Source organism: Rhodamnia argentea, chromosome 6 (genome assembly GCF_020921035.1).
Source record: "Rhodamnia argentea isolate NSW1041297 chromosome 6, ASM2092103v1, whole genome shotgun sequence".
Classification (NCBI taxonomy): domain Eukaryota; kingdom Viridiplantae; phylum Streptophyta; class Magnoliopsida; order Myrtales; family Myrtaceae; genus Rhodamnia; species Rhodamnia argentea.
Window position 1 is genome coordinate 2,476,017 of NC_063155.1, and position 10,951 is coordinate 2,486,967.

Genomic DNA, 10,951 nt, shown 5'->3' on the forward strand with positions numbered 1-10,951 from the left:
ATGTGGCCTCCTATTCCGCAATCAGGTCATCTCCATTGTTCAACAAGTCGATAATGAGAGCCTATAGGCTGCTAGATCTTTCGCATATGTTTAAGTTACTAAATTTAATTCGCGTAAAGCTTCGAGTTTCAAGTGCAAGAGGAACTATAAATTCAACAAAGGGAATGAGATTGGTTAGGCAACCAAGAAAGCTAAAACCCTTTGTAGCAAGAAGCAAGGTGGGAAGAAGGCCGAGACCAATATGAAATGCTACAAATGTGAGAGTTCTCTCACGAATGATCGAGCTGAAAGGAGTAGCAAATTACTATATTGCTTTAAGTAATGCTCTTGTCTCTAGCACTATAATGCTTGCTGAATCACTCTTATGTAGACTGTGGACTCAAGAACAACATAAAATGTAGTTAGAGACCGAGGAATATTATCGAAGTATCATCGGATACTGCCCGGAGATAGATGGATATATGTTGGAAATAACTTTAGAATTGAGGTGGCACATGTAAATTGGACTCACTTGGTGATCAAACTCAATTCCTACATGATGTCCTCTATGCTCTTGTAATTCAACGAAACTTGGTCTTTGTTGTTGTCCTTCTAAGCTTAGGTTATATTTTAAATTTTCATGGTGATTGTGTTGATATAAATTTTGAAACAATTTATTATGGTCTTGTTATGTACTGAATGGTTTTATATTTTGAGACATTGACTTTGATGTGAAGTCAATGTTTATTGTTGTTCTTTCCCTAGTTGCATCTTCAATAATGTGAATATTTATGCAAATATTTAGCATGTTAGACCAGGTCACATTGGGTTAAAAAGGCTGAAAAGATTAGCTAGAGATGGCTTTTTAGGATCACTCGCTAATATCGATCTACACATATATGAACATTGTTTAGCAAGAAAAAAACACTAGAAAACCATTTTGTAATGGAACCAAGGCTAAACTTCCATTGCTATTTGTACTTTTTGACATTGGTGGTCCATTGAATGTGAGCGAGGCATGAAGCCTCATATTTCATCACATTTATAGATGACTTCATGCAATTCGGTTATATTTTTTTGATCTCTCATAAATCATAAGCATTGGATTGCTTTACATGATATATGAATTTGGTAGAGAATCGATTAAACAAACAATAAAGACATTAATAACCGATCGAGGACATGAGTATCTATATGAGCAATTTAAGTCTCTTTGTGATGAAAAGGGTATTATAAGAAATTTGACTATTCTTCATACCTTGCAACATAATGGGGTTGCTGAGAAAAAAAATAGAACCCTATTGAAAATGGTTAAGTCTATGATTGTACATACAAATATACCTATCTCATTCTAGGAGATACGTTATTGTTTGCCACCTATTTACTTAACCATGTGCCCTCTAAGTTAGTCACTTCTTCTCCTCATGAATTATGGACTAGTAGAAAATCAAATTTAAGGAATCTGCAACATAGGAGATGCATAGGTTATATTCACAACTCTTCTCATAGATATGGATAATCCTAGAGGAAATAAATGTATCTCATTAGATACTACGAACACTCCAAAAGGTATGTGTTCATAGGTAAACAAGCTGATGGAAGTGACTTGAATGAAGTTACGAGATGTCACGTTCTTAGAGAATGTTTTTCCTAATATATGTGAGATTGATAAGGACTACCAATGATATGAGATGAAAGATCCCGATCATACACCTACTAATGTTGATTGAGAAAAATAGTGATTCCAGCTACGAAAGAGTAATCGTGCATGCGATCCCGTCATCATTTTGAGATTGAAGGGAAGTATCTATGATTGCTACACAAGACAATGCAAAGCCTAAGATAATTGAAGAGGCTCTTTCATCTTCAGACAAGGAAGAATGAAAAAATGATTTGGAAGATGAATTGGAGTCTATGAGAGTAAACCATGATATTATGTTAGCTGGGAATGATAAGAGTTCAGTTATCACCATAAAATAATGGTTGTCCTTTTATTTTCAAAATGAATGACATGGAAAAAGTTTCTTTTATATTGAGAGTTAAGATAGAAAGTGATCGTTCAAAGGAACCTTTTTGCTCTATCTCAAGAGTCTTACATTAGAAAGATTCTTGAACGTTACAATATGCAACATTGTAATTCAAATGATACCCTAAACTTTTTAATCATGTCAATTTAGTATAAACCTATTGACTATTTGTCAATTTAGTCATAAACTTTTTAATTGTACCAATTTAGTCCAAAGAATTTTGACAATTTTTCAATTTAGTCCTAAATCTTTCGGCAATTTATCAATTTTGTCCTTTCAATCAAATGTTTAGGTCTAAATTGATAAAATTTCAAAAGATTTATGACTAAATTATCACAAATGAAAGATTTCGGGTTATATTAGAAAATTATCGAAAAGTTTATGATTAAATTGACACAATTGAAATGTTTAGGATTGAATGGTCACCGTACAATAAATTAAATACTTTTTGGACAAATATCCTCATGTTTTTTAACAAGACTATTGTCGACCCCACGCATGAAGGGCCCTAATCATATTTTGAATCGTGATCAATAGACATCTTAACTTTATCATTATTTAATTGAACGCGTTTTGCTCTTATAAAAAGTATCACGAAAAGCATTAGGATAAAATTCGATTAGGTCGATCAATTTGAATAAAAACATACCTCTGTGCCTTTTGATAAGTAGAAGGATTTCCCCAAAAGTAAAATTTTCTCTTGCTTCTGGCTGTTCAAAAACTCCCCCTAATAATATGCAAAATACTCAATACAAAGTCGATCACTGTATTGGTCGGCAGCTTCTATCTAGTGTAATAAAAACAATATCATGATTTTCATTAATTTTTAACTTTTTAGTGCATCTCACATTATTACAACAATTAATTGTGATTCGCAATTCAAAAAGTCAATGTGGGACGTGTTGACTGGAAGAAGAGATGGGAGAATCTTAACGCGAATCAGAAGCACTTTCCAATATTCCTTGCCCATTCTTCAACTTTACATCTCTCAAGCAATCTTTTGCCAACACGAGCCTCCCTGTTCATGACCTTGTTGTTTTATCAGGTAAATTGAGGACAAACGAATCACGTTTCTTATGGTCAAAATTAGCCATGTTGTCTCGGGTAGGTCCTATTGTCTAGTAAGTCATTTTTCTATTCCAGGATGCCAATTTTTTTGTGATTTTTTTTTTTTTTGTAAGAGTCGACAATATTTGTACCGGGGGGGGGGGGGGGGGGAGGGGGGAGGTCGGGGGGGGGGTCTCCACATTTTGGTATATATAGCAAATGATACTCTTTTATTCTTTACTTTCATACCGATCAAATCATATAATATGGTCCCTAATCGTATAATACAAATTTGTGTAACAAATTCGGTGCCCTTAAAGAAAGCTGTCATATTTGAAACCACGGAGGCCTCACAGCAGATAATATCAACTTTGACTTGCCAACCTTGGGTACTGGCGGGTCATTTATCCTGATATACCACAGCGGTTATCCATGGAAGGAGAAGTCTGGTGGATGCAACTAATCTATGTGATCACGACTGGAGAGGGATCATTTCAATGCTGATCATATTCAACTTTGTTAGGAGGGGAGTTGGTATACACAGTTGGCACCGACAAAAAATCTATTAGTTTATATGTGTGATCGAAGAAGATCAAACCGCCGGGAAAATTACTAAAAAAAAGTCATAAATCTATTGTATTTAGCCAATTCAATCTTAAACCTTTTTATTTAGTGCTAAACCTTATGACAACTTGCCAATTTAGTCCATCCGGCTAATTTTCACCGAAAATCACCAACTTGGACGCCGACTGTTCTAAGTGGCATTGCTGACGTTGATGTAAATTTTATTTATTTTCTTTTCTCTCTTTCCTTTTTTCCTTATATTGTGGTAGGCGAGGGCTCGGCAACCCTTGTCGGCCACTACGTGAGGGCCTGCAAGTCTTCGTCGGCTTGTGGCTAGCGAGAGCTACCTTGCTTGAATTGGGTGAGGTCGATCCTAACCTAGCCCTCGCCGGCCATGATCAAAAATCAGCCATTGACGAAAAGGAAAGAAAAAAACAAAAGAAGAAGGAAATTCAGAAATTTTTTGAAAATTGTTCGTGTCAATATCGGCCACCCCACAGGATGGCCAACGTTGATTGGACAGCCACGTCGGCGATTTCTGATAAAAAATAGTCAAAATAACAACATTGGTAAATCATTAAAAAAATTGGGATTGAATTGGTACAATTAAAAAGTTTATGACTGAATTGACAAAAGTACAATAGGTTTATGATTTTTGTGATGATTTTCCCCGAAACCATGCATATCACCAGGAGCTTTACATGGGCGACTTGCAGATTTTAAAAGACTAGAACTTTGAAGTGATATGTCTTTTGAACAGGAAGATGGAGTTTTCTTCACCTGCCATATGGAGTCACGATCCCCATCCAGTCATTTTCTCCGGAAGCCCTAGTATAACACCCCACAGAGTCGCTCTCAACATTTTTAAACTGATATTGCACCGCCAGTTTTTCAAACCAGCCATCTCAGTTTAGGTCACCCTTTAACTAATACACTAGCATCTCCACATACATGGAATCAACCCGGCAAAGTCAACTCAAAACTCTCTTGACCATGATCGGCTTTTTCTTGCTTCGGGATCTCAACTTGCTTCACCAGCTTCTTAGCAGAAACAATGATATAAGTGTTGACCCTGAAAGAAATGGAAACCCTAACCGTTTTGTTTTGCCTTTGTGTTCCCTATATAAAGGAAGAAAATATGCATTAACATGCATGCCTTACTAGTTGATTTTGAGAGAGAGAGAGAGAGAGAGAGAGAGAGATATGAATAATATGAGCTTAGTGCTGGTAATCGCCATGGTTGTCTTCTTTGGGCACATAGGAGATACAGAAGGTGGGGACTTGAGGAAGAATTTCTACAAGGGTGCTTGTCCTCTCGCCGAGGAAATTGTGAAGAACATCACGTGGAAGCATGTCGCTACCAACTCGTCTTTGCCCGCCAAGTTCTTGAGGATGCATTTCCATGATTGCTTCGTCAGGGTACGTATGTAGATACACACTATATCATTCATGCATTCAAATAGATTAATCCGGACGCCACACCTGTGCCGCGAATCTCACTAGGCAATGAGCAATCTCTTCAGTATTAAACATTTTAATTTTGTTAATTCAGTCCTAAACATTTTCACGTTTTGCAAATAGAGTCTATTCGAGCAATTTTGGATGGCAACCGCTGACGTTGACATTTTAATAATATTTTAATATTTTTTTCAAATTTTTTTTTATTTTATTTTACTTTAATTTTCTTTTCTTTGTTTTTTTTTTAGAAGTAACCTGTGAGAAAGAAAAGAAAACTAAAATAAAAATTCTAACATATATTAAAATATTATTAAAACTTATTCATGTCAGTGCCGACTATGCCACGTAGGATGCCGAGTGTCCACGTCGCCTATTCCCGATCAAAATTGGCCTAATGGACCAAATTAGCAAAACGTGAAAAGGTTTAGAACTGAATTGGCCAAATTAAAAAATTTAGAATTGAATTGGCAAAAATAAAATACATTTCAAACTTTTTGTACAATTTTCCAGGATATCTCTCTCTCCATCTAAAAAGAAGATGATGACGAATTATATGCACTTGACTGGCCTGAGCCAAACAAATTATACGGGACTATGGTATGACCCGATGAAACTTGCCTTCTTCCAAGGAGAGGCATGCGCCCGCTCGCACAAGAATTACCATATTTTGATCTAGCGTCCTACACACACACACGGGAGTCTTGCGCATGAAATATTCAATTTTGTGCATACACGAGTGTCGCGCTATGTCTTGATTGCACCAAGAACGGAAATTCATCAGAAGAATCATTTCATTGTCCCATATCGTTCGCACAAGGTAATGGTAAATCAACGCTGACGTGCATGGTTGTAGAAGGAGAGTTTCGCGTGGTAATATTTCCATAGGTGTTTTGATTGCATCGCTCATGTGTGTAGGGTTGCGATGGCTCGGTTTTGCTAGACTCGACAGCGAACAACAGTGCGGAGAAGGCAGCTATTCCGAACCTGTCGCTAGCTGGGTTTGACGTAATAGACGAGATCAAGGAGAAGCTAGAGGAAACATGCCCTGGTGTAGTCTCTTGTGCCGACATCGTCGCTTTAGCTGCTAGAGACTCGGTCTCTTTCCAAGTAAGATTTCCGGGGTGATGAAAACTCTTGTACCATTATTCTGAGTTTGTTCAACACTTTAGAAATCTTTTCATTAGGACTTAGTAGAACTCTGGAAAACCTTTGTGGAAAAAGCTTTTGGATCATTTCATGGCGACACTAGAAAGTTCATCTGCCTTCTTTTGATACTATTTTCAGCCCCACGCATATATGGGGCCTAACCATATTTTGACTCGTGATCAATCGATAGATACCGATAAAAACTCAAATAGATATCGCAACTCTATCAATATTTTATTGAACACCTTTTGCTTTTATAAGAGATATCACGACAAGGTGCCACGAGAAAATTTGATAAGGTCGATCAATTTGAAAAACAAAATACTTCTTTTCCTTTTTTAAAAGCAGAAGATCTTCCCCAAAACTAAAGTTACCTCTTGCTTCTGGCTGTTGAAAACTCCCACTTATAGCGTGCAAATAACTCGAAACAAAATCGATCCGTATATTGGCCGGCAGTTTCTATACAGTGGACTTATATTAATAAAGAAAAATATCATGATTTTCATTAATTTTTACTTTTTGGTGCATCTCACATTATTGCTCCAATTAATTGTGATTTGCAGTTCAAAAAGTCAATGTGGGACGTGTTGACCGGAAGAAGAGATGGGAGCATCTCACGTGAATCAGAAGCACTATCCAATATCCCTTCCCCATTCTTCAACTTTACATCTCTCAAGCAATCTTTTGCCAACAAGAGCCTCACTGTTCATGACCTTGTTGTTTTATCAGGTAAATTGAGGACAAACGAATCACGTTTCATATGGTCAAAATTACCCATGTTGTTTGTCTTGGGTGGGTCCTATTGTCTAGTAAGTCAATTTTCTACTCTAGGATACCTATTTTTTGTGAGTTCTTTTTTTTGTAAGAATACACGAAAAATGTACCTGGTTGTCTCTCTCAAAAATATATAATGGAACACCTTCTTCTTCTTTTTTCAAAACAAAACAAAGTGCGAAATTTTATCCGAATTCTTTAGTTCAGGTGTGACGGAGGATAATTACAAACAATTCTTTTATTTGGTTGCTTAACAAATGTGGTTGCTATCGTAATGGTACCGTTATTGCCAGCTAGTAATGGCATAAGTTGGACCACACATTCTAAATGGGCAACCAGAGTTACAATATTTGTGGGCAAACATTAGTTTCAAAATTTCATTTTTATGTAGATTGCATATAATTTTTTGGTTTTATAATGAGAGAAACATAAGCAGGTGACATTATTCAACCAAAAAAAAAAAAACGCTATCAACAATTCCATAGTAATTTTTAGATGGCTATTGCCAATATATATATATATATAGGAATTGACAAATGTGGAAAGTAAATATCTGGTCATGAAGGATATAATTTGTGAATTTTTCAATTCTTTTGTCATTTTCTTATTACCAAAAGGACTAAACTATTTTATCAATATATTAAAAAACAGGTAGTCTCTCTTTCCAAAGAAGAAAGTATGTCGATCTCTTATTAATTTTCATCACATTCAAGTAAATGGTACTTGTTTTTGGTCGAAAAGTAAATGGTACTTGAACATCGAATTTAGTTGTTTATCAAAACATTAATCCTTCTCGAAACAAGTATGCTCAAACCATTTTTTTTTAGTTTGTTTTGTATACGCAATTCCTTTTTTAGTATTCGGACTGATAAAATTGTATGACAAGAAAAGTTGAAACAAATGTGATAGAAGATTGATATTATAAGAAAGATCAACTGAAAATGGAATATCATAAGTAGGTCAAATAAATATCGTTTCACATTTGAGATTATCTGAATGGCGGTCAATAATCGTTCTAGGTATCATTTTTTTCCTTTTTACTTTGGTTAAAACTAATTTTTAGAGGGAATCCCACATGGTGAACAAATTATCACCTGTATGTTTTACAATAAATAAAAAAAATGTTATAAATGCCGAAGATATATTCTTAATATTAAATGGAAAAATAATAAGTGATGTGTATATATATACATATACGTATATATATGCATATATATTATGATGTGTATATTTTTTCAAAAAGTTTTCAAGCACCCGACTTGAAACAAGAGCCAACTTTTGATCTTTATACGAAAAGTAAAATTAAAGAGGTAAAAGTCAATCTCATATGCTTAGAATGTGCCACGGACTAAGATCCATGGTTCATCAGGTGGTCATCAAATCGGCAAAGTAATCACTAATCAAAATAAGAAGAGAAATTAAATTAATTTATTATTTAGTTAAGTATACTGCATATCCGGGTCATCAGGTGGGCATACCATTGGGGTCGGGCACTGCAATTTCTTCAGCAACAGGCTCTACAACTTCACCGGCAAAGGAGACCAAGACCCTTCCCTCAACCCAACCTACGCCTCTCAACTAAAGGCCCAATGCAAGACGCTCTCCGATAACATCACCACCGTCGGGATGGACCCCGGAAGCTCCCTCTCCTTCGACAGCCACTACTACACGGCCTTAAAGCAAAACCAAGGCCTCTTCCAATCTGACGCCGCGCTCTTGACCAACAAGGAGTCAAGCAAGATCGTTGAGGAGTTGCTAGACCAAGAGGGTTTCTTCACCGAGTTTGGCCGGTCAATGAAGCGGATGGGCGCGGTCCAAGTGCTCACGGGGAGTGATGGCGAGATTCGGAAGAAATGTAATGTGATTAATTAGAAGTCTTGTGATTACGGGCAAACTCTTTGGGGTTTTGATCTGCATTTTGGTGGTTGAGGTCATTTAGGTGTATCCTATAAGCTCCCAGCTCGGATTTCTGCATTTTGGTTATACTTGGCCTCTTGCTTTACTTTCAAGTCTTTCCTTGCCTTTTCTTGGATTGGGCTGTTTGTCTTGCTTTGCTGTATTGGCCATGATTGACTTACTACCGCACCGACCGGTGGGTGAATGGTTGGTTGAATGTTTGCTACACTTAATGTCCCTTCGATTCATGGGGGGGAGGCATATCCGCCCCAACCACCTATTTCTGAAGGGAAGGCTATTCGGGAGAATGTTGGGGGGAATGCTCCTTCCCTAAGGAGTATAGATAGATCTGGGGGATTTGTTGTAGGTCCTAATGTTGCTACCACTGGAACGTCTATGCTGCCATCCCAATGGATTAACGGGAGCTACTTGGCCTACTGCTTTACTTTCAAGTCTTTCCTTGCCTTTTCTTGGATTGGGCTGTTGTACTGCTTTGCTGTATTGGCTGCAGTTGACTTACTACTTGCACTGACCAGTGGGTGAATGGTTGGTTGAATGTTTGCTACACTTAATGTCCCTTCGATTCATGGGGGGGAGGCATATTTGCCCCAACCACCTATTTCTAAAGGGAAGGCTGTTCGGGAGAATGTTGGGGGGAATGCTCCTTCCCTAAGGAGTATAGATAGATCGGGGGGACTTGCTGTAGGTCCTAATGTTGCTACCACTGGAACGTCTATGCTGCCATCCCAATGGATTAACGGGAGCCGTAGTAGGGGAAGAGCTCCTCACGGACTTTCCCATCCTCCTCTGGTGATGGATGTTATGCAGAAAGAAGTTACTAAGGCTACAAATGAACGGCTGCTTGCTAATGCTAATGCTAATGTTGGGCGTAGCAAAAGTAGAGTGTGTTCTCGGAATATACAGTAATCTAAACCTCCCTCCCGGGCTACGGTTGCAAGAGTGGCTGAGAAGGGATACAACTTGTCCTATATACCGCCTAGAAATGTAAATGGCGGGACCCTTGTGGATATCACCTCTGTTGTTGTCAAGGATGTGAATCCAATGTGGAAAGAATGCCTTGTAGGTTACTTTGTTGGAAGGAAGCTCCCTTTCAAACTCACTAAGAAAGCAATTAGGAAAGCTTGGGGTAGCAATGTGGTGAATATTAGGATGAATGAGAACGGTTTCTTCTTCTTTCGTATATCGGATGAAGCCTTCCATCGGAGGATTGTGGATGGGGGTTCCATTATGATTCTCAAGATGCCGTTAATGCTTCAGCAATGGCACCCGAAACTAGTGCTGAAGAAGGGCCGACACAATGCTTTATCTATGTGGGTCAAGCTGAAGTCTATCCCTTATGCCTTATGGTCGGCATCGGGCATTAGCGCTATAGCTAGTGCAATTGGGAAACCGCTTTATGTGGATGTACAAACGGAGCAATTGAAAAGAATTTTCTATGCTCGGGTATGTATTGAAATCTTGGCCACTCAACCTCTTCTAGATACGGTTGACATCCTTTAGGATGGTGAAATTTGCTCTATCAAGGTGGAGTATGAATGGAGACCCTTATCTTGTGAAGTATATGGCTTGTATGGTCACACCAAAGGAGCTCCTGGACAGCCATGTGCTAAGTCCGTTGTGCCTCCGGTGGGGGACTTGGTAGATCCTATTGTTACCAATACTCCCCACCCTCAAAGCAATTGGTAGCAAGTTAGGAGAAAGAAGGGTGGCTCTAGCTCTAAGGCTGAATCCCCATCCACCCGAGAAGCAGGTGTGGCCTCTTCCCCTGTTTTTGAAGACAACGATGGTCCGGTGATCACTAAGTTTATGCCCTTCCCCCCTGTGTGTTTAGAGTTGTAGCTGCCCCCAATCAACCAAGAAGCTTTTGTGGCCTCTTCCCCCATGCTTGAAGGCAATGAAGGCTTGGTGAATTCACAGAAACAGCAACCCCCCGAAACTACTTATTCTCATAGGATCTCTCCGGTTGACTCCTCTAACTCGGACAATGATGGTGAGAACGCAAGCCTTATTGGAAATGAAGCTGAGGATGAGCCAACCAC

At 38.2% G+C, this 10,951-nt stretch overlaps 1 protein-coding gene across 1 annotated transcript; it reads left to right on the forward strand.

Moving 5' to 3' along the window:
- The first annotated feature begins 4,789 nt into the window (after positions 1 to 4,789).
- Positions 4,790 to 8,872, forward strand: LOC115733110 (peroxidase 24-like). The gene is made up of 4 exons (XM_048280207.1): positions 4,790 to 5,036; positions 5,991 to 6,182; positions 6,785 to 6,950; positions 8,464 to 8,872. The coding sequence occupies exons 1-4, from the start codon at positions 4,821 to 4,823 to the stop codon at positions 8,865 to 8,867; spliced, it is 978 nt and encodes a 325-aa protein (XP_048136164.1). The 5' UTR covers positions 4,790 to 4,820; the 3' UTR covers positions 8,868 to 8,872.
- The last annotated feature ends 2,079 nt before the right edge of the window (positions 8,873 to 10,951 follow it).